Source organism: Antechinus flavipes, chromosome 3, assembly GCF_016432865.1.
Source record: "Antechinus flavipes isolate AdamAnt ecotype Samford, QLD, Australia chromosome 3, AdamAnt_v2, whole genome shotgun sequence".
NCBI classification, from domain to species: domain Eukaryota; kingdom Metazoa; phylum Chordata; class Mammalia; order Dasyuromorphia; family Dasyuridae; genus Antechinus; species Antechinus flavipes.
This window is the reverse complement of record NC_067400.1, coordinates 611422844-611446031: the sequence shown is the minus strand read 5'-3', so window position 1 is coordinate 611446031 and position 23188 is coordinate 611422844. Positions and strand designations below refer to the sequence as shown.

General features: G+C 53.5%; 2 protein-coding genes across 2 annotated transcripts in view; one reads left to right on the top strand and one right to left on the bottom strand.

The window, feature by feature from the left end:
- The window catches only part of NOC2L (NOC2 like nucleolar associated transcriptional repressor), a 32836-nt gene extending 30809 nt beyond the window's left edge, over positions 1 to 2027 (bottom strand). Inside the window, exons 1-2 of the mRNA XM_051988879.1 lie at positions 1922 to 2027; positions 598 to 783 (exon numbers count right to left, since the gene is read on the bottom strand). Of these exons, the coding sequence (XP_051844839.1) occupies positions 598 to 783; positions 1922 to 1965 (230 nt within the window). The 5' untranslated portion in view covers positions 1966 to 2027. The remainder of the gene's footprint in view (positions 1 to 597; positions 784 to 1921) is intronic.
- Positions 2028 to 2708: 681 nt separating this feature from the next.
- On the top strand, positions 2709 to 22737 carry KLHL17 (kelch like family member 17). The gene is made up of 12 exons (XM_051988880.1): positions 2709 to 3130; positions 5725 to 6023; positions 6633 to 6754; positions 7019 to 7240; positions 7521 to 7637; positions 7846 to 8059; positions 8267 to 8411; positions 8486 to 8653; positions 20121 to 20209; positions 20345 to 20418; positions 20974 to 21155; positions 21592 to 22737. Exons 1-12 carry the CDS (start codon positions 3024 to 3026, stop codon positions 21818 to 21820), a joined length of 1968 nt encoding a protein of 655 aa, XP_051844840.1. The 5' UTR covers positions 2709 to 3023; the 3' UTR covers positions 21821 to 22737.
- Positions 22738 to 23188: the final 451 nt, after the last annotated feature.

The following is a 23188-nucleotide window of genomic DNA, read 5'->3' as shown; positions in this document are numbered from 1 at the left end:
GGCCTCTAATTGAAGGGGACCCCCTAGGCCTCTCAACGTCAAGTGATAGAGGCGGTGACCTTTCTGGGTTCTTAATGCCGGCTAAGGGCTACCCCCTGAAGGGCACTGGGCTGGGACGAGCCCCCACTACCCACAGCGGTGGCTGGAGAGCAAGGCCTAAGAGGGCGCGCGCAGCAGGCCTTTCTCGCAGACGCTGAGAGCCCAGAAAACGGCCGCTCTCTGAGTGTCTCTGGGTAAGCAGAACAAGTTGGCTGGTCCAGAAGCTTGGCAGTCTCCAGTGGATGGGGAGGGCCAGCCACGCCCACGTGTGATGGAGGGACCAAAGCTTCTTAAACTGTGGGTTGCAACCCATATGGGGTCTCAGAAGTTACCATGGAGACCGCGAGATTATGATTCATTGCCAGTAAACGTTTGATTTGCACACCTACTTCTACATAAGGAGGGTGGGGGAAACATTTCTCTGGAGAAAGGGGGCTCTGTGGGTGGAAAAGCTTAAGTCCTGAAAGAAAGCAAGAAAGCTTAATTAAGGAGGGAGGGGGAGGGGCAGAGGAAGGAGGAAGAATACAGGCCTGTCACCACCCTGTCCCCATCCTTTACTTTGGGGCTGGCCCCTCCTGGGCGGTCGGCTTCCTCTTGGGCATCCCGGCAGCTGCCTGGCTCCGCGCTCCACCCGGAGCCCCCGCGGGGGGCCCACAGGCCCCTTCTTCCTCCTCGGACCCACTGTCCAGCTCCGAGTCAAAGCCCGAGGTGAGGAACTCATCCACGCTCAGCTCCGCCAGCTTCCTGAAAAGAATGGCGGACAGCCTTCAGTCTGGCAGAAAGAACCCGGAGAGCCCCGCCCCCACAGGCACACCTACCTCAGTTTCCAACACGGCTCTACCTAGAGACCTCGCCTCCCCCAGGCGCAGAGCGGATCAAAGGAAACGCGCCATTAAACGGCTCTTCAACCCGAGCGCTATTGTCATTGTCACCAATTATTAGCAATAAACAGTCCCCTCGGCTGCCACCTGCCACCCCCTCCCGTCCCCCCTCCATCGAGTGACAATACGTCAGCGCTAATTAATAACCATCTGATCGCTTGTTTCTTAAGACAAATAAATCAACGAATGAATAAATATATAAATAAATAGACAAAGACACGCCCCTCCTCCCCATGGCCTCCGAGGCAGCTCAATCAAGCTCGGTCTCGAGGCAGCTCAAGCTCGATCGGCTAGAAGAGACCCTTCCCCTGAAGACCCCTCCCCTCCCCCAATCGCTTTGTAGAGCTGGAGATACTGCCCTTTTCTCCTGAAGCTGGAAGCAAAGACGTAGAGACTTGCTGCGTCACTGGGCTTGAACGCTCCCCCTCCCCCTTTTTACAAAAAAAAAAAAAAAAAAAAAAAGACCAAGGCCCAAGGAGAATCGACTCGCCCGGATCCCTCTAGGGAGTGGCCCGTAGGATTTGCACCTAGGCCCCCTGCGGCAGCTAGGAGGCGCCACGGCGCACCGAGCGCTAGACCTGGAGTCGGAAAGACTGGAATTCAAACGCGTGCTAGACGAAGGCCCCCCGGGCCGAAAATCGCGAACACGCGGGCTGCCTCGGTTTCCCCATCCGGAGAACGGAGACAATCACGGCAGCCGCAAAGGCCTTAATCACACCCAGGCGAGCGATCGACGCTCGTTCCCTCCCCCTCCCCCTCCCCCAAGGGAACGACGAGATGGAAGGCCAAGCTCCAGCGCAGTGAATGTGAAATGTCACCTCCCCCACGCCTGAGATCCGGGCACGTCCCTCTCCAGCCTCTGTGTCCCCTCCTGCGAAACAGAAGCGAGGCCCGGGGAGGAGAAAAAGGGGAGCCGGGGTTCCTCACGCGCCCTTCGGCTGCCGAGACACGTATCAGCCACGTACCCGCAACGGCGACCCCCCACGCCCCTCGCTACGTACCTCCGTCCCGCGCCGCGCGGAGGCTCCGCGACCCCCGCCATCATCCACGCTGCGCAGCGTGGGCTCCGCTTCCTCTCCCACCATGCCCTGCGCCTCGGGGCGGCTCCGCCCGGGCCCCGCCCCCTCGCCCGGCCGAGGCTCTGCCTCCTAGCGTTGGCTCTCGGGTTTTCGAGCGACAGAAGCTGCGTATGCAAGCGGGCGGGCAGGAGGAAAACTGGCGGGGAGGTCCTACTGTGGACCTGGAGAGAGGGGAGGAGAAAGGCAAGATTAGAGGAGAGAAAAAGAGAAGAGAAGGGAGAGAGAGAGAAGAGGAAGGAAAGAGATAAGAGAAAGGAGAAAGGGAAGAGAAGAAAAGGAAAGAGAGAAGAGGAAGGAGGGAGGGAAGAGGACCTGGATTCGAATCCCTACTTTGCCATGTGTCCGTTGTCAGTTCTGCCTCAGTTTCCCCCTCTCTTAAATGTCCGGGTTAGAAGAGACGACTTTCCCAGCCCCAAATCTAGAACCTCAGCTTCCAGCCCTGTAGCATGAGGGAACTGAGGCGGGAAATGTTTACAATACGATAAGTAAATAAGAACATGGAGGGTGTCAGCGTGGGTTCTGGGCGACGTGCGGCGGGCGGGCGGGCGGCCGGCCGCGGTCTGTCTCAGAGCCCCAGTCTGCTGCTTAGAGGAATGACCGCCCCTCCCCCCGCCCCGCCCCCAGCAGATGCTTTAACACCGAAAGACCAGGAGTGGCGATTTTATTTATGTATTTTACAATTACGGATATATAAGCGATAATACTATAATTTACCACCAAACGCACAGGTCGGGATTAGGCGGAGTCCCGGCGGGGGAGGTGGAAGGGACCCCAGAAGTCAGGGGAGGCGGTGCGGGCGGGCCCGACAAACAGCCGTTCTGCGCCGCCCGAGGCTGCAGAGAGAGCGAGCGGAGCGTGGGGCGGAGAAAGCGGCGGCAGCATCAGCAGCGGTTTCCGCGGCAGCAGCGGCGGCAGCATCTGCATCGCGGCCCCAGCAGCAGCGCCCCCCCCTCCCCTCAGTCCTCCCTCCGGGCCGAGCTGGAGCCCGCCCTGGAGCCCGAGCAGCCCGAACCCAGGCCCGTCCATGCAGCCCTGGGGCGAGCGCGCGGCGGGCAGGACGCAGAGCCCCGAGCACAGCAGCCCGGGCCCCCCCCAGCCGGGGCCCGGCCCCAGCCCGGCTCCCCCCGAGGCGTGAGTGCAGTGCGGGACCCCCAGGCCCCGGCCCCGGCCCCGCCAGCCCAGAACTGCCAGCCCGAGGCCGCCGCAGACAGCCCCCCGACTTGGACCCCCGGCCCTCTCCCCAGCGCACCCAGTCTGTGTCAGTCTGAGGCCGCCCGCTGCAGAGAGCGCCGCCCCCCAAGCCACGACTCCTCCTCGGGCCCTCCCCCTCTCAGAGTCCCCCGGTCCCCTTCCCCTCCCACTCGAGCCCTTCTCCATCCCACCGCGTCCCAGTGCCCGGCTATGGCCCGGCTGTCTAATGCGGACAGAGCCATCTCCCCTCCCTTCACCCCCGAGGACAGAGTCAGGCTCCGGACCCTCCCCCTCCTCCCCCGGGGCAGACAGCCCCGGACCCTCCCCTCACGCCTCAGCCCAGCCGGCCTTGGCAGTCTAAGGTCACCCCCTCCCGGTCCCAGCCTAGTTTCATCAGTCCCTGCCCCGGTCACTGCCGGGACCTGACCTAGCCTTCCCCCCACCCCGGACCCTCAGCCCAGCCTTCCAGGCCGGGGCCTCCCAGTTCCTAACTCAGAAGAAGGCTCGGGCTGGGGGCTCCGCGAATTGCTGCCCCAGCGGTCACAGCCTCCTTATTTCCCCTCCTTCCCTAGACCTCCAATCCCAAACCTCCTGAGCCGGCTCGGTCTGGGCAGGAATGCGGGGCTGCTTCCCGGCCCCCATTCCCCACGGGCTGCCCCCTTTCCCAGTCTGGGCCCCTGAGTCCCTAACGGTCCCCAACCTTCCAGGCCCTCTGGCCTCCTGCCCCCCCATACCTTTCCAGGGTGCAAGTACGTGCCCCCCTCCTAATCCCCAAACTGCCCCCCAGGGGGGCTTGCTTCCCCGGCCAGCCGTCCCCACCACATGCAAGCCTAGATTTCCAGCCCCTGGGTCCCCATGGCTCCCGCGCCCAGCCCAGGCCCCCGGACTTCCCAGCATGGCCCTCTCTGGGAGTGAGTGGAGCCCACCCCTCTCTCACCCTGTGAACCCCAAAAACCAACGTGACCCTCAAATGACTCCACTTACCTTATGTGCGACTCAGGCCCCCCCTTTCCAGCTGTGTAACCCCTGACCTCTCATCCCGGCTGCTGCTCAGTTCCTGATACCCTCCCAGCCTCACGCCCATTCCTAGTGAGCCCAGTCTGGGGATCCAGGGGCCCCCGGACTCCTAACCCAAGTCCCGCGGTTCCCGACACCCCAACGCCAGCCTGGGCCTCCTGATGTGTGCTGCCCCGCGTCCCCGAGTTCTCCCAGCTAGCCCCCCTGCCCAGGCAGAACGTACTGCGGGGGGAGAGACCCTGGGGCGGGACCCCTCCTGCAGGGCGCACACTGGGCAGAGCAGTTTGTGGGGCATCATGGGCCAGAAAGGCAGCCGTGTGGGAGAGGGCTGGTGGCAGTGGTCGCAGCGGCCAGCAGGCTGTAGTAGAGGGAGCGTCTGCACTGGGCGCGTGGAAGTCCACACAGACCGACTCAGTCCCACCCATGGGTATCTCTCACACACGCGCACGTGCGCACACATGCGCGCATACACTCACACACTCTCACGCTCACACTTACACGTGTACACTCACACATACACATGCTCTCATACACACACACACACACTCATTCACTCACACATACACACTTATATACTCTCACACTCACACACACACAACTCACACACTCACACTCACAATCACACACACACACTCACTCACTCACACTCACAATCACACTCACTCACAATCACACACTCTCTCACACACACACACACACTCTCACACACTCACTCACAATCACACACTCACTCACAATCACATATTCACACGCACTCTCTCACACACACACTCACACTCACTCACACACATGCAGCCGTTCCTGTGTCTCAGGCCTTGGGGCCGGGCCGGACACTCTCCGGCTTTTCTTGGGGCCGGCCTCCTGCACAGTTGGCGAGGGCTCTCACAGGCCTGTGGGCAGGGCTCGTTACCCTGCTCTGTGGGGGGAAAGTTGCGTAAGGTCGGGGCTGAGCCACTTTCCTCAGGCCTCCCAGGAAGCCTTTCCCCCGGAGGAGGGGGAGCCCCCCGGAGCAGCGGGCCAGGCTGAGGGCTCCAGGGGCAGCCGGGCAGCCCGGGGCAGGCCTGGGGTCAGGAAGGCCCCTTTTCCTCGACACGATCTGACAAGCCCCTGACCCTGCCTCAGCTTCCTCAACTAAAGGGGGATCGTGATTGCTCTCGGGGGGTCTAACCAAGGGCTCCCTAGGTGCTCGCTCCTCGACCTGCCCCCCACCTTCCCAGACCCGCCTCCCACCTCTGGACGCTCCTTTCTGGGCGCCCTCCCTGGGCGCCCGGGAGCTTGGGAATGCCCGAGCGGGGGCACCTTGGAGAGCTCCCGGCTCATCCTCCCGAGGCTGCGGAGATCCCAGGGCTGAGTCTGAGGCAGCCTCGCACTCGGCTCCCCGGGGGCCCCACTGGGCCCAGCAGCCAGCCTGCCTCAGGCTCTGGGGGGGAGGGGCAAGGCCCCGGTGCGGGTTCTGTGCGGGGAGAACAGGACCGGAGCCTGCGGGCCCTGCCCCTGACCCGCCCCTCCCCCGGCAGGGTCCTCAGCACCGATGCCGCGCCTCGTCCCCACGGTGAGGGGGCCGAGAGACCCCGGCCCCGGCCGGCCCGCGGCCCCGGGGGCGCCATGGAGGGCGCCATGCAGCTGCTGACCAGAGAGGGCCACAGCATTGCCCACAACTCCAAGCGCCACTACCACGACGCCTTCGTGTGCATGAGCCGCATGCGGCAGCGGGGGCTGCTCTGCGACATCGTCCTGCACGTGGGCACCAAGGAGATCAAGGCCCACAAGGTGGTGCTGGCCTCCTGCAGCCCCTACTTCCACGCCATGTTCACAAGCAAGTACCGGCCCCGTGGATCCCCCCAGAGCAGGACCCTGACCTTGACCTTCCCAGAGCAGAACCCCTGACCTTGACCTTCCCTGCTCTCCCAGAGCCAGGCTTTCAGCCCCTGTTTTTGGCCTTTTGTATCTAGCCCAGCCCCTCGTCTTGTACTTGTCCTGACCCCCCCCCCAGCCTAGCCGGCCTTGTGCCCCCAGGTTCAGCACTCCCTCCTGGCCCAGCCCCTGCCCGGGCTGCATTGTCTCCTCTCCCGCTGGACAGCTCCGATCCAGGCCTGGGCCAGACCTTTCCTGCCCCGGGTCCAACTAGGCTTTTCCCTCCCAACTCTCCCACCCTCTGGCCCGAGACCTGCTGGTGTCCTCTAGGTGTCCTTCAGACCCCCACCCCCGGAACCCCTCCCCTGAGTGGGAGGGGCTGCTGGGAGTCACTGAGGGGCAAAGGGCTGAGGGCCAGCCAGGATCCGGAAGCTTGCCCCAGGGTGGGAGTCTCTGGGTCAGGGGACTCTGATGCTCGAGGAGGGGGCTCCCCTCCATGTGGCCACTGGTCTCAGTCAGGGGAGGAGGGCGGGTCGGAGGCTGAGACCGGGGCCCCCTGACGTCCCCACAGACGAGATGAGCGAGAGCCGCCAGACACACGTCACGCTGCATGACATCGACCCCCAGGCTCTGGAGCAGCTGGTCCAGTTTGCGTACACGGCTGAGATTGTTGTGGGGGAGGGCAACGTGCAGGTGAGGCTGGCTGCCCCCCCCCATGCCCCTCACCCCGGGCCTCCAGGCTGCTCCCCCATACCCCCCCACCCCGGGCCTCCTGTTTCTCATTCCCCTGAAGCTGCTCCCCACACACCCTCGAGCACTGCGCCCCAAGCCCCAGCCTCCTGTGCCTCCAGCCGCCGTCCCCTCACAGCCCTCCCGCTTCTCGTGTGCCCACCCTGCATCAGCCGCCCCCCCGCCCCCGGTGCAGTCGCCCCCGGTCACCGCGCCCCCCGCCCTCAGACGCTGCTCCCGGCCGCGAGCCTCCTGCAGCTGAACGGCGTGAGGGACGCCTGTTGCAAGTTCCTGCTGAGCCAACTCGACCCGTCCAACTGCCTGGGCATCCGCGGCTTTGCCGACACCCACTCCTGCAGCGACCTCCTCAAGGCCGCGCACAAGTACGTGCTCCAGCACTTCGTGGAGGTGGCCCGGACCGAGGAGTTCATGCTGCTCCCGCTGAAGCAGGTACGCCCGGGCCCGAGGGACCCCCCCGAGTCTGCGGAGGCGCCCTGACTTCCACAACGAGCCGGGGCCCTTCCTTGGAGCCCCCAGGGCCCGAGGGACCCCCCCCGAGTCTGCGGAGGCGCCCCGACTTCCACAACGAGCCGGAGCCCTTCCTTGGAGCCCCCGGGGCCCGAGGCGGGATCCCCCCCATCCCCTGCCCCAGACTCCCAGGGGGCCGCCTCCAGGAGGGCCCCCCGGCCCGCAGCAGGAGCTGGCACGGGCCTGTCCCTCCGCCCCCCAGGTGCTGGACCTCATCTCCAGCGACAGCCTCAATGTGCCGTCGGAGGAGGACGTTTACCGGGCCGTGCTGAGCTGGGTGAAACACGACGTCGACGGGCGCAGGCAGCACGTGCCCCGGGTGAGGGGACCCCCACCCGCCCCCACGGCCCACCCTCCCTCCCCCCTCTCCGACTGGTCCCCACCCATCCTTCTGCCTGTCCCTTCCTGAGCAGCCCCTGTGTGTGTGTGGGGGGGAGGCTCCTGCCCCTCATCGAGGGGAGGGGGGTGCTCTTCCCTGGCCTGGGGGGAGGGGGGACTTTCTGGCCCTGCTGACCCCCTCCCCCCAGCTGATGAAGTGCGTGCGGCTGCCGCTGCTGAGCCGGGACTTCCTGCTGGGCCACGTGGACGCCGAGGGCCTGGTCCGCCACCACCCGGACTGCAAGGACCTGCTCATCGAGGCCCTCAAGTTCCACCTGCTGCCGGAGCAGCGCGGGGTCCTGGGCACCAGCCGCACTCGCCCACGGCGCTGCGAGGGCGCCGGCCCCGTGCTCTTCGCAGTGGGTACGTCCCAGGCGGGGGGGTAGTTCCCAGCCGTTGGGGGTCGACGATGGCGGCCCCGAGAGGACGGCGGCCTCCGCTTTCCCTGTGACCCCGGGCGGAGGGAGGGCTGGGCTCCTCGCCATGGTTACGGGCTGGGGACGCAAAGCTGCCCCCGCACTCTCTCCGGGGCGCCCGAAGGAAGCGGCTGCAGGGCCTCCATCTCCTCAGGTGGCGGGAGCCTGTTCGCCATCCACGGGGACTGCGAGGCGTACGACACCCGCACGGACCGATGGCACATGGTGGCTTCCATGTCCACGCGGCGGGCTCGGGTGGGCGTGGCCGCCATCGGGAACCGGCTGTACGCCGTCGGCGGGTAAGGGGCCCGGGAGGTGCCGGGGGGGCGGAGGCCGAGAGCCCGGGGGACCCTGACCCTGTCTCTCCCCCAAGCTACGATGGGACGTCCGATCTGGCCACCGTGGAGTCCTACGACCCCGTCACCAATGTCTGGCAGCCCGAGGTCTCCATGGGGACCCGGCGGAGCTGCCTGGGCGTGGCCGCTCTCCACGGGCTCCTGTATGCTGCCGGCGGTTACGACGGGGCCTCCTGCCTCAACAGGTAGGGACCTTCCTGGGCCTCGCTCTGGCCGCGGGTCCCGCTGAGTCTGACCTGCGACCCTGGAGGGAGGGACGGGGCCTGAGGGAGGACACTGTTGCCTTGTGGGTAATGGGGGGTGGGGAGAGATGATGAGGCCGGCGCTGAGTCAGGAGGCACTAGGGGCTTACTAGCTCTGTCCCTCTGGGTAAATCACTTAAGTTTGTTTTCCTCAGTTTCCTTCTCCGTGAAATAGGAGAAATGAAAGTCTCTGCCTCACAGGATTGTTATGGGGGCTGAAACAAGTTAAGATGTAAAAAGCTTTGATAATATGTGCGTTAATAAGTGCTTATTGAATACACAAGTGACATGGGGAAGGGAGACCAAGAGGGACTGGAGAATGGAGACAGAGGGAGGAAAGTCTGGCACCAGCATCTAGGGATGGGCACAGGTTAGGCCTGAGTCTTAGGAAGCCTCACAAGTCTGGAGGAAGGGAAGACATCACAGAGACAGCCTCCTTCAGAAAGGGCCGGGCCAAGCTTGTACTGTCCAGGGACACCAGGCCTGAGAGCAGGTAGCGGGGGATACAGCCAGCCTCCTGGGGTTTTTCCTTAATATGGCTTTGGATCCAGTGACTCTTTTAAAGTAAATCACGTTTTTTTTTTTTTTTTCAATTACATGTAAAGATAGTATTCAGCATTCTTTTTGTTGTTGTTGTTATTACTTTTCTTAGCTTTAAATTTTTATTGTATTTTAATTTTTTTTTACTGAGGCAATTGGGGTTAAGTGACTTGCCCAGGGTCACCCAGCCAGGAAGTGTCAAGTGTCTGAGATCACATTTGAACTCAGAGCCTCCTTCCTTCAAGGCTAGTGCTCTATCCACTGAGCCACCTAACTGCCTCAGCATTCATTTTTTTATAAGCTTTTGAGTGTGAAAATTTTTCTCCCTTCACCACTGGTCCATAAGACAGTAAGCATTCTGATACAGTCATACATGTGCAGTGATTTTAACCATTTCCACATTGGTCGTGTTGTGAAATAGAACAAAAAGCCCCCCCAAGTGAAAATGGTGTGCTTTGGTCTGCATCCAGACTTTGGGCGTGGGCAGCGTTTTCCCAAGTCTTTGGGAATTCTCAGAGCGTCGTATTGTTGCAAAGAGCTAAATCTTGTCATCTTTCCTTCTCACTACAACGTTGCTGTTACTTGTACGATGTTCCCCTGGTTCCTCTCACTTCCCTCAGCATCAGTTCGTGTCAGTCTCTCCAGGCTTTTCTGAAATCCATTTGCTCATCATTTCTTATAGAACAATAGTATTCCGTTACATTCATATACCACCACTTGCTCCCCACTTGAAGGGACGTCCCCTTAGTTTCCGATTCTTAGCCGTCTCACTGCTATAAATGTTTGTGTACACGTAGGTTTTTTCCCCTTTTTCGATGTCTCTGGGATGTGGAACTAGTAGTGATATTGCCGGGACACAGGGTATGACGGTTTGATTGCCCTTGGGCCGTAGCCACCCTTTTTTTCCCACTGGATTCTCTTACACGCTCCCCACAGAAGCTGGCCTAAACCTTCCTTTGTCTCCTTAAGCCCTCACCCTACTATCCGACCCCCACAGCTTTTGGCCGAGGACCTCCGTTCATCTTTTACCAAAAACATATTTGCCACGGGCTTCTTCTTTCCTCCTTCTCGGAACCTCTTGACATCATTCACTCAACACTCCTTCCTTCTTTACCCCGTATTCCTTCTGGTCAAGGGCATCTCCCCTACCTTTTGCCCTTGATCCCCTCCCCTTCTGTTTCCTCCAATCGCCCGCCCTATGTACATTCTGAAAAAAATCCTCAATCTCTCCCTACCTTCTGGCTCCTCCCCTGCTGCCCACAAACTTGTCCGAGTCTCCCCGATTTAGAGAGCTTTCCGGGCCATTGCCCCCTAATATTCAATAGGTCTACTTTTCACAGTCAAATTCCTAGATATGGGGAAGGAAATGAGCATTTATCAAGCGACTGTTATATGCCAGGCCTTGTGCTAAGCACTTTGGAAATATTATCTCATTCAATCCACACAGCAATCTTGGGGGGGAGGGGGCGGAGTAGGTGCTAGTATTATCCCACTTTACAGTTAAGCAAACTGAGGCAAATAGAGATTAAGTGACTCCCAGATCCATATATCCAGTTTCTGAAGTTCCAGGTGGGCATTTCCAACTGCCTAACAAACACCTCCTATTAGATGTCTCATAGGCATCTTAGACTCAATACGTCTAGCACAGAACGTATTACCTTCCCCTTGCAAACTTTTTCTCTGTCGAGGGGTTCACAAACCTCAATCATCTGCCATGTCCAATCACTTGCCAAATCTCATCAGTTCTACCTCCAAGAGACATCGAGGTAGGGTAGTAGATAGAGTGCCAGACCTGGAATCGGGAAGACTTGAATTTGGCCTTAGATACTCACTAGTGTGTGAATCCTGGGCAAGTCACTTAACCCTATTTGCCTCAGTTTCCTCATCTATGAAGTGAGCTGGAAAAGGAAATGGCAAACCACTCCAGGATCTTTGCCAAGAAAATCTCAAATGGGATCATGGCGGGTAGGACATGGCTGAACAACAACCACAACAACTTCCAAAACATCCCTTGCCCCTCTGTCTCTTCCCCACTTGCAAAATTTGTTACTTCTGAGGATGGAGCACTGAGGCTGGAGTTGGGAAGGCCTGAGGTCAGGTCTAGCTTCAGACATTTACTATTCAGGTGACCTAGGCAATTTACTTAACCCCTGCCTGCCTCATTTTCTCATCTGTAAAATGTGACCAATGATAGCACCTACCTTCCAGGATTGTGATGACAATCAAATGAAATAATATTTTTAAAGCACTTAGCACTGTGTTTGGTATATATTGGGTGTTTAATAAATGCTTATTCTCTTCCCTTTCCTCCTTCCTTTCTCTTGGCCTACTATAATAGCCTCCAGATCATTCTCCTTGCCTTAAGTCTTTCCATTTTTTCGATGTTTTCTCTACTCAACTGCCAGAGAGATTTTCCTGATGCACAAGAGTGACCATATTCAGTAAAAGCCTGTGGCCTTCAACAATCTTTAGAACAAATCCATTCTCCTTTGTTTAGCATTTAACATCCTTCCCAGCCTGGGTGCAGTCTGTATTATTTCCCTTCATTTGGGCTAACCAAAATGGCCATTCCATCTCCCACCTGTGTCATTCCATGCTTGGAAGAATTGCTTCCTCAGCTCTAAGATGAGGATTAGAATTCCAGTAGCATCTGTGGTGGGTTGCACCACTAGGGCTCCACTGACCTTTCCCATTCTGCCACAGACTTTTCAGTGTCCATTCAGGTGCTAGTCTTCCGCTACCAAAAATTACATGCTCTGTGAACAACTTGTGTCTTATTTCTACCCACCCCCTATAGAATGTATGTTCCTGGAGGGCAGGAAAACTTCATTTCTGTCTTTACATAACATGTCCCTAATACAATGCCCAGTGCATATTAGGAACTTCAGAAATGATTGACAGAGCCTGCGTTTAGATAAGCTTCCCTTCCTCCAGTGGAGGAATCATCTTGGAGTTTTACTCTCTGACCCCTTACACCCAATATGGTGCCAAGGCCTGTCAATTTCACCTCTTTACCATCTCTAATAGATTTTACCTCAGCATCATCTCTAGTAGTTTTTACCTTGGCAGCATCTGTGAGAGTTTGCACTTCAGCAGGATCTCTAGTAGATTTCATTTGAGTAGGATCTCTAGTAATTTCATCTTGGCAGAATCTCTAGTAGATTTTACTTCTAACATCTCTTGTAGATAACACTTCTGTATCATCTCTAATAGTTTTTACCTTAGCAGCATCTGTGGTAGGTTGCACTTCAGCAGGATCTCTAGTAGATTTTACCTCAGCATCATCTCTAGTAGTTTTAACCTTGGCAGCATCTGTGGTAGATTTCACTTCAGTAAGATCTCTAGTAGATTTCACATTAGCATCATCTCTAATAGTTTTTATCTTAGCAGCATCTGTGGTAGATTTCACTTCATTAGGATCTCTAGTAGATTTTACCTCAGCATCATCTCTAGTAGTTTTTACCTTAGTAGCATCTGTGGTGGGCTGCACTTCAGCAGGATCTCTAGTAGATTTCACTTCAAGCAGGATCTCTAGCAGTTTCATCTTGGCAGCATCTCTAGTAGATTTTGCCTCTAGCATCTCTTGTAGATTTCACCTCAGCATCATCTCTAGAAGTTTTAACCTTGGCAGCATCTCTGAGAGGTTGCACTTCAGCAGGATCTCTAGCAGTTTCATCTTGGCAGCATCTCTAGTAGATTTTGCCTCTAGCATCTCTTGTAGATTTCACCTCAGCATCATCTCTAGAAGTTTTAACCTTGGCAGCATCTCTGAGAGGTTGCACTTCAGCAGGATCTCTAGCAGTTTCTTCTTGGCAGCATCTCTAGTAGATTTTAACTCTAACATCTCTTGTAGATTTCACCTCAGCATCATCGCTAATAGTTTTTACTTTAGCAGCATCTGTGGTAGGTTGTATTTCAGCAGGATCTCTAGTAGATGTCACTTTGGCAGGATCTCTAGTAATTTCACCTTGACAGCATCTTTAGTAGATTTTACCTCTAACATCTCTTGTAGATTTCAGCTCAACATCATCTCTAGTAGTTTAACCTTGGCAGTATCTGTAGCAGATTTCACTTCAGCAGGATCGCTAGTAGATTTTACCTCAGCATCATCTCTAGTAGTTTTTATTTTAGCAGTATCTGTGGTAGATTTTATTTCAGTGGGATCTCTAGTAATTTCATCTTGGCAGCATCTCGTAGATTTTGCCTCTAGCATCTTTTATAGATTTCACCTCAGTATCATCTCTAGGAGTCTTGACCTTGGCAGCATCTGTGGTAGGTTGCACTTCACCAGGCTCTCAAGTAGATTTTACCTCAGCAGGATCTCTAGTAGATTTCACTTCAGCAGTAGATTTTACCTCAGCAGGATCTCTAGTAGATTTCACTTCAGCAGTAGATTTTACCTCAGCAGGATCTCTAGTAATTTCATCTTGGCAGCGTCTGTGGTAGATTTCACTTCAGCAGGATATCTGCTGATTTCATCGTGGCCACGTGTCTAGTAAATTTCACCTCTGCAAGCATCTGTAGTAAATTTCATCTGCCAATACCTTTCCAATATCTCCCCTTTTCTCCTCTGACACTGCCCCTGCCATCTTGGTCCAGGGTCGCCTCACATCTGTATTGTTGAAATAGTTATTGGTGGGGGTCTGCTTGCCTCATCTCTCTCCCCTCTAGTCCACCCTTATTCAGTCACCAAAGTAATTTTGCTAAAGTACAGGTCTGATGAGGTCACTTCCTCCTCAATAAACATTAGTGGCTCCAGGATAAGATACAAAAATCTTCTGGCATTAAAATTCCTTCATGATGAAGCCTTCCTGCTTTTCCACTCTTCCCACATCTTCTTTCCCTGTATATATCCTTCAATCCAGAGACACTGACCTCCTGGCTGTTCTATTAACAAGATCCTCCATCTCTCATCTCTGGACCTTCTCTGTGTCTGATCCACATGCCTGAAAACCTCTTCCCACCCTCTTCTCTACCTATTGACCTCACTGGCTTCCTTTAAGTTTCAATTAAAACACCACCTCCTACAGGAAGCCTTCCCTAACCCCTCCTAATCCTAGTGCCTTCCCTGTAAATATTTCCTATTTATTCTGTGTATGGCTTCTTTTTACATAGTTCTTTGTCTCCCTCATTCAATTACAAGTTCTTTGTGAACAGGGACTGTCTTTTGCTTCTTTGTATCCCCAGTTTAGCATATAGTAGGAACTTTATAAATCTTTATTGACTGACTAATCTAGCTGACTAGTCTGGGGCTAGAAAAATACAAGTGAAGATTCTTTAGGAATCCACATCTCTCATACACAAGGTACAGTATCGATCTACTGTATCCGATCGACACAGTAAATAATAGAGGGGCAAAGGTAGGGGCAGAAACAAGGGGATAGGGGCGGAGGCAATCAAGGTAGGCTTCCTGTAGGAGGTGGTACTAATACAGAGTGTTGAAGAGAGAGGGGGTTTTTTGAGGTAAGGAGGAAGAGCATTCTAAGCAAGATTCCCAGTTGCTCAGCTGGTTCCTGTCGCCCCCAAGTCTGGGCCTGCTGAGAGCCTTGCTTCTCCAGGACTTGTCGACAGATGTGCCTTCACAGGAGATGTTTGTGAGCCCAGGGCCAGAGTGCTCAGCTACATCCAGAGTTGAGTGAGCCATCAGGGCCAAGGGACCTCACTGGCTAAAGAACTCGGCACTCGCCACCTCTGGGAACTTCCTTTCCCGGCAGTGTTAGGGACGGCGACTTAGCCTCTCTCCAGGGTCCATGAAGCTCCCACCCCCTGCATTGCTGACTGACTCTGCACTTCAGATATGTTGCAATGCACCACCAGGCCTTCCTCAACACAGCCTGGGAGACACCCAATATTTGGATTAAGCCTGGGAGTCTGTTGTTAATTGGTTTCAGGAGACACCCAGTGCTACTTGTACAAACCGTCTCTAGAGGACACCCATGGCATCCAAAGGGATATTTTTACAATGATGTCCCTGGATTCTGGGGCCCTGCGTCGGGGTGGGGGTGGCCTTTAGCCTATCCCCATGCAGTGAGTGAGTTACCCTTTCATTCATTCATCTATTCCTTCATTTATGGGAGTGATTGGGCACTTGTTAATCCTTCATTGTGATCAATCTGTACTTAATGCAACAATCCTTTCATAACTAGAGCTTTTTAGACTGATTTTCTTTTTAAAAATCCTGGAATGTGCCCCCGTCAAAAAAAAAAAAAAGAAAAAGAAAAAGAAATTTCCACATACAAAGTAGAACAAAAAAGGAGTTACATGTGAAACTGGGAATCCCTCACACTCTTTTTCTATTATCTCGGATTCAGGGCCCTCTTGAACTTCAGGACAGCTTATGGCAAGAGCCCCTACGACAGTTCCTAGAATCTCGAGATTTAAAGTTGGGAGAGGGGTTATTTTTACCTTCTGAATCCAATTCTCCCTGTGCAACAAGAGAACTGTTCAGTTCTGCAAACATATATTGTATCTAGGATATACTGCAACATATTTAGCATGTAAAGGACTGCTTGCCATCTCGAGGAGGGGAAAAAATCAGAACAGAAGCGAGTGCAAGGGATAATGTTGTAAAAAAAAAAAAAATTACCCTGGCATGGGTTCTGTCAATAAAAAGTTATTATAGAATAAAATTTTTAAAAAAATAAAAAAAAATAAAAGCCAGGAACTTCCCTTCCTTAGATTAAATAAATAAATAAATAAATAAATAAATAAAGTTGGGAGAGACTTAGAAGTCACCTAGTCCAGTCCCCTTCATTTACAAATGAAGAAACTGAGGACCAAGTGATCCTGATGCTCACTGGGGCATCTGGGTGGCTTCATAATGCACAGAACACTGGTTCTGGAGTGAGGAAAACTTGAGTTCAAATTCAGTTTCATCCATTTAGTAGCTGTTGACTTTGGGCAACTCACTCAGTCCTGTTTGTCTCAGTTTCCTCATCTGTAAAATGAGCTGGAGAAGGAAATAGCAAACCCCTCCAGTATCTTGATCAAGAAAACCCCAATTGGGGACACAAAGAGTAACTGAGACAATTAAACAGCAGTCCCTGGCAAATAGCGTTTGGTAAATACTCATCCTTTTTCCCAGCTCTCTTCTCAGCTCCTGGCCAACTGTTTTCTTCCTCTCACAGAATTTCAGAATTGAAAGGGACGTTAGTATACCAGTAAAGCCCTTTGTGAACCTGTAAGTGCTGGAAGTTTATGGATAAGGCCTGAACTTGTGATTTCACTAATATGAATTCCCAGGGTAGGAAAATCCTTCCACCAGAGCAAGTTGTACCTTCTCTCATTCTTAGTCTCCAGTTTGTCAGGAACAGGAAAGGAAAGGGTGTGGCCTAGTGTCACACATCATGTACCATTGCTGCCATCTCCCACAAATCCCATATAGAAGGATGGTCTACCTACCTCTCTTGCCTTTTATTCCCTTAGACAGATGGTCTTTTCTTCCTTCTCACATGGCAGAAAAAGAAAGCTCATGGTCCCATAAACACAACCATAGTCTTCCACCTAATTCTGCTGCCTTTTCTAGCCAGGTGGCATTTTCTTGGCTGTTTTATTTCTTTCCCTTTATATAAAGCCTGATTCCCCTTAAGAGAAAACGAACATTTCCCAAGCGCTATGTGTTAGACATCTTCCATCTCTCAGCCCAGGATGTTGTTTCTGGCTTTACCTCAGGCCTGAAAGGCTTCCTATCCTGTATTCCAACTAATGATCTTCCTAGCTTCCTTTAAGTCTCAATTAAAACTCCACTTTGTATAGGAAGCCTTCCCCATCCCTTCTTTATTTCATATTTATTTTCTCTTTTATTTAGGTGCTATTTATCCTATACCCAGCTAGCTTTGACTGTATTTGTTTCTACGTCCATCTCTTCCATTACATCGGGAGCTCCTTGAGGACAGAGGCTGTTTTTTGCCTCATTTTACATCCCCAGTATTTAGGGCAGTGCCTGGCACTTAGTAGGTACTTAATACATGTTGGTTTGTTGTTTTTTTTTTTTTTGATTGATTGATTACTGAGTCCTAGGGATACAAATAGGAAAAAGGAAAGACAGTCTTTCCCTCAAAGAGCTCCTATCTAATAGGAGGAGGGGAGAAGCAGAGGTGCGATAGGTCATAGCAGTGAAGTCAAAACCGAGCAGAGCCACTGGTGGTGGATGAGGAGCCAGTTGGCATTTTGATCCGTAAATAAAAAGAGGCAATGAGAGAAAGCTTTTGCTCTTCAGCCCTGCAGAAGTAAAGAAGGGCACTTAGAAGGTCTGAGTAGCACAACTGAAGTAATCTCCCTACTGATGAGTTTCCCAGTGATGACTTTATTTGTTGACGATAACCCCCTCCCTGGATGATTAAAGAGGGTGGTGGGTTTTTTGTTTTATTTTTTCAAAAACAGCTAGTTGGCTAGTGAGTGGAAAGAGCTCTGAGAAGTCTGGAGATCAGGAAAACTTGAGCTCAAAACCCTACCTGAGCAAATCACCTCTCCTTTCTGGGACTCAATTTCCTCTTCTGTAAAATTGGGGGTGGGAGGTTAGAGTTAAGGGCCTCCAAGTTCCTTCTACCTGTGCCCCTTCCGATAGAGCTGGATTTTCTGTGGCATATGGGCTCCACTTCATCCCTGTGGACCTATTTCTTTTTTCTTTTCTATCTCTGCATTTGTAGTCTGTGTACATATAATTTTTCTTTCCTTTTTTTCTTTTATTTTAATATAGTATTTTCCAATTACACGTAAAGATGATTTTCAGCATTTGTCTTTGTAAGATTTTGAGTTCCATATTTTTTCTCCCTCCTTTCCTTACTTCCCCTCCCCAAGACAGCAAGAAATGTGATACAGGGTTCAATCATTTTTAATATTTCCATATGAATCATGTTAGGAAAGAAAAATCAGAGCAAAAGGGGAAAACCACAAGAAAAAACTCAAAGCTGGAAATAATATAAGCATATTATATATGATATAACATACATGTAATATGTAACATATATATAATATAAGCATATTATAATATAATTATTATAACCATATAAACTTTTTTTTTTTGCTGAGGCAATTGGGATTAAGTGACTTGCCTAGGGTCACACAACTAGAAAGTGGTGTCTGAGGTCAGATTTGAACTCAGGTCCTCCTGACTTCAGGGCTGGTGCTCTATCCACTGCACCACCTAGCTGTCCCAGCATAGAATTTTTTAAAATTATTTTATTTTTATTTTCAACAGCATTTTATTTTTCCAAATACATGTAAAAATAGTTTTCAACCTTCATTTTTCGGAGACTTTATGTTGCAAATTTTACTCCTTCCCTCTCTTAGCTTCTCCTTTCCCAAAACAACAAATAATGTGATATAGGTTAAATGTATAATTCTTTAAAACATATTTCCATATTTATCATATTGTGCAAAAAAAAATCAGACTTAAAGGGAAAAAAACCACAAGAAAGAAAAACAACAACAACAACAACAAAAGTGAAGCTGTTGTACTTCAATCCACAATCGGTCTCCGTAATTCTCTTTCTGGATGCGCATGGCGGTTTCCATCCCGAGTCGATTGGGATTGTCTTAAATCACTGCATTGCGGAAAAGAGCCAAGTCCGTCACAGTTGAGCATTACATGACCTTGTAGTGACTGTGTACAGTGTTCTCTGGGTTCCGCTCACTTCTTTCAGGATCAGTTCATGTCAGTCTCTCCAGGCTTTTCTGGAGTCAGCCTTCAGCAAGCGTTTCTTACAGAATAAGACTATTTCATTACATTCATCCCCTTCACCGATTCAGTCATTCCTCCGCTGACAGTCATCCGCTCAGTTTCCACTTCCTTTGCGTATATAATTTTAATTCCGGTTTCATTGTGATCGTTTCACAGAAATCCTGCCCTATGTCTTCATGCTTCATGTTTATCATTTTTATGGTCCTGTGATATTCCATTCCATCCATATTCCTTAATGTCTTTAACCATTCCCAGTTGTTGCATACATAGTTTGTTCCCATTTATTTATTTTGCAATTATAATTAGAGTAATTAGGAAGATTTTTTTTTTTAAACACACAGGCTCCTTTTTTCTTTTAATAATGTTTTTGAGCTAAAGTCCTAACAGTGGACCCACTGGGTCAAAAGGTGCAATGAGTTCTGTATGTCATTGCAAATTGACACTGCAATATCACCAACAATGTACTAGTGCACAGCTTCTTAAACCTTTTTCCACTTGTGACCCCTTTTTACCCAAGAAATTATATGGTGGATAAAATATGTACACAAATCAAACATTTCCTAATAATAAATCATAATTTCCCAACCCCCACATTTAGTTACGAGACCTCATATGGGACTGAGAGTCACAGCTTAAGAAGCTGGCTAGTAGAGTGCCTGTTTCCCCACAGCCCCATCAGCATTTGGATTTTATCCTTTTAGGAAGGAATTGTTGTTGTTGCCTTTTAAGTTGAGAAAAGACTCAATCCTCAGCAAGGCATCTTTTTTTTGTTTTTTAAATTTCTTTGAAGTTCCAGTTGGGGTAGGATCCTTCAGGGTGGTGGACTGGAAAGAGTGCTGGCCTCCATCCCATATGTGACCTTGAGCAGTCACCTTTCCTCTCTGTGCCTCAGTTTCCTCATCTGTAAAATGGGAATCGGATTAGATGATCTTCAAGGTCTCATCCACGTCTACATGTTCTAATCCCACGGAATCAGGCATTTTTAAGCACACTCAAATTTCTCTAAGCAAAGTCTTACGGTAGTTATGTCCATTGTATTGAAAGCGAAAAATGGCCCACTGGGAATATCTCATCCCGGGGTCCCGGAGAGTCAGCGGCTGGGGGAGGAGGTCAGGGGCTTGATCTCCATGTCCTGCGCCTGGAAACCCTCCCTCTTCCTTCTTATTAACCTCCATGAATCACCCGCAGCGCCGAGCGGTACGACCCCTTGACGGGCACCTGGACGTCCATAGCAGCCATGAGCACGCGGAGGAGATACGTCCGAGTGGCCACGCTCGGTAGGTAGCCCAGAGCCCCCGATCCCAACAGCTTCTTCCTTTGGGTGGCTCCCTTGATCCAAGGTCCCGGGGTGCCTTCTGGGACTTCCCCAACCACTTCCAGCTTCCCCCATTTCTAAGTGACTGTATCCACAGATGGGAACCTCTATGCTGTGGGTGGTTACGACAGCTCCTCTCACCTGGCCACCGTGGAGAAATACGAGCCCCAGGTATGGCTGCTCCTCCTCACGGACCATCGCCCCCGGCCCCCGTCTATAGGGAGCTGCTTCCAGTCCTGTCATCCCCTTCGGATCTTCCTAGAGAAGACTTTCAGCACCCCTGATTTGGAGAGTTTAATTCAGATAGCCTCCTCCTCCCCCATGGCTCCCCACTTTTAATGAATTATTATCTACCAGAAAAATTATATAGGGTGGGGTTGTCTAAGGGGGGGTGTTGTCTCTAGGCGGAGATGTTGTCTGAGGGGGTTGTCCCGAGGTGGGGGGATGTTGTCTAAGGGGATGTTGTCCTGAGGGGGCATATTGTCTGGGGGGGTTGTCCCGAGGGGGGTATGTTGTCTGAGGGGGGTGTTGTCATGGGGGGGATGTTGTCTAAGAGGGTGTTGTCCCGAGGGGGGGGATGTTGTCTAAGGGTGGTGTTGTCCCGAGGGGGGGGATGTTGTCTAAGGGTGGTGTTGTCGCAAGGGGGGGTGTTGTCTGGGGGGGTTGTCTCTAGGTGGGGATGTTGTCCCGAGGGGGGGGCCTGCTACCCCTCTCCATGTCCCCCAGGTGAACACGTGGACGCCGATCGCCACCATGCTGAGCAGACGCAGTTCCGCAGGGGTAGCGGTGTTGGAGGGTGCCCTCTACGTGGCGGGGGGCAATGATGGCACCAGCTGTCTCAACTCTGTGGAGAGATACAGCCCCAAGGCCAACGCATGGGAGAGCGTGGCGCCCATGAACATACGCAGGTATATTCCTGGACTTCCGGGGCCTTTCCTTTCCCCCGTCTCACACCCTTGGCCAACTGGTGGCAGCCGCGGGTGCCCGTAGGGGCCTGACCTTGACCGTAAATAAGCTTGGCCACTCAGGCTTCCTTGGAGCAGGGACTGGGGCCCCTCCTCCCCCCCCCCCCCCCGTCAGCTAAGACTCCTGAGTCCTGCTTGCTTTGACCTGCTGAGCGTGTGCCTCAGTTTCCCCCAATATAGCGACTGAAAGCAAGGAGAGCCTTATTTCACCTTGACATGATCCATAAGAAGAGTCTCTGGCTCTTGATTTGGAAAGCTTAGTTCAGCATCATCACCTTCCCCCCCCGTGACTCCCCCTTTTAGTGAACGTGCCCCCTCACTGTTCAGTTAATACAAGGCCCCTCCATCTCCCCCCGGCCCGATTTTGTGGCTCCCCCAGGAGCACTCACGACCTCGTGGCCATGGACGGATGGCTGTACGCCGTCGGCGGCAACGACGGGAGCTCCAGCCTGAACTCCATCGAAAAGTACAATCCGCGCACCAACAAGTGGGTGGCCGCGTCCTGCATGTTCACCCGCCGGAGCAGCGTGGGGGTGGCCGTGCTCGAGCTGCTGAACTTCCCACCGCCCTCCTCGCCTACGCTCTCGGTGTCTTCCACCAGCCTCTGACCCTCAGGGAGACCCGGAGCAGGCCCCAAGCCCTAGGCAGCCAGACTGTGACGGGGCCCTGGACTGGGGGCGTGGAGACCAGAGGAGACGGACGCCCCCATCCCCGGGTGTGGAGGGCTGGGGCGGGGATGGCTGCCCTCCCCACTGGGCCTCTTGCAGATGCCTTAATGCTCCCCCCATCCCAGGAAGGGAGGAGGAGGGAGCGACTCCTGCCGTGGAGGTCTCTGAGCCACAGAGACTCGGGGGGCCCTGGCTCTCCCTCCTCCCCTCCCTGCTCCAAGGCCTGAGGCCCAGGGCCTCGGCCTCCCACCCAGCACACGGGCCCCAGGCCCCAGAGCCCTGTCTGCGTCCGCCTATGTCTGTCTATTTATGTATTTATTATTATTTATGAAACGTCCCACGGCCACCTCCCACCCCCTTTTATATCTCGCTCTCTCTGGGGCATTTGTGACGGCCGAGTTTCCCTTGGGAAGCAAGCCCCGGGCCCAGGGTCCCCTCAATGATATGGAGAACTAAGAACGATGGAGTCCCTGCCCCAACAGCCACAGAGACGGATGAAGGAGCCCCAGAACCCCACTGGGCAGACACCCCCGAGGATCGAGAATCTGTGGGGAGACGGCTGGGGACCCAGAACCCCACTGGGTCCGGGGGCTGAGAGGCTGTGGGGAGACGGCTGGGGGCCCCGGGAGGCCGGTCCTGGGAAGGGGCTACACAGGTGACCTCGGGACGATTCATTCCCCGTCTTCTGTGAGAAGTTGTCTGTTCCCTTGAATTATGCACTGAGCTGGACACACGCACACAGACCCCGTGCATACACAGGCATCCACACGTGGACAAGCCACCAACATACAGCCTTCATGCACATCCACACACAGCAATATGAACCCAACTGACCAATAAAATTCTTGTACACAGCCCCAGATGGCTCTTTTCTGGGGGGAGGGGCATCCTCCCTGGGGATGGGGGGGTGGGGAGGGGGCCCCCACCCGGGATCTGATGGGGAGGGACCTTTGGCCTAGACCCCCCTCCACTCTCCCAGTCACCCGTGACTCAGAAGCTGAGGAATCTGAGGTGGAAACAGGAAGTTGGGGGGGGGGTGAAGGAAGGCTGGTTCTGACAGGTTTTATTTCTAATCCCGGCTGCCCCCCCTTCCCAAATTCAGGAGCCCCAAGCACCTCCAGAAGCACCTTTTTGGGGGAGCCACGCAGGCTCCCCCTGGAGCACTTGGGGGGGGCGTGCTCAGGGACATTAAAGAATAAAGCAGCTGTTGTGGCCACGGATGGCCCCCTCCCCAGTGGGAGGCCGAGAGAGCGGGAGGCTGGGGGCCGCAGTCCCAGACCCCGGGGGCGCCATCGCTGACCCTCTGCC

Coding starts and splice junctions, on each gene's coding strand:
- KLHL17 (XM_051988880.1), top strand. CDS start 3,024: ATGCAGCCCTGGGGCGAGCGCGCGGCGGGCAGGACGCAGAGCCCCGAG. Junction 20,419..20,973: donor TGGAGAAATACGAGCCCCAG/GTATGGCTGCTC, acceptor CATGTCCCCCAG/GTGAACACGTGGACGCCGAT. Junction 21,156..21,591: donor GCGCCCATGAACATACGCAG/GTATATTCCTGG, acceptor TGGCTCCCCCAG/GAGCACTCACGACCTCGTGG.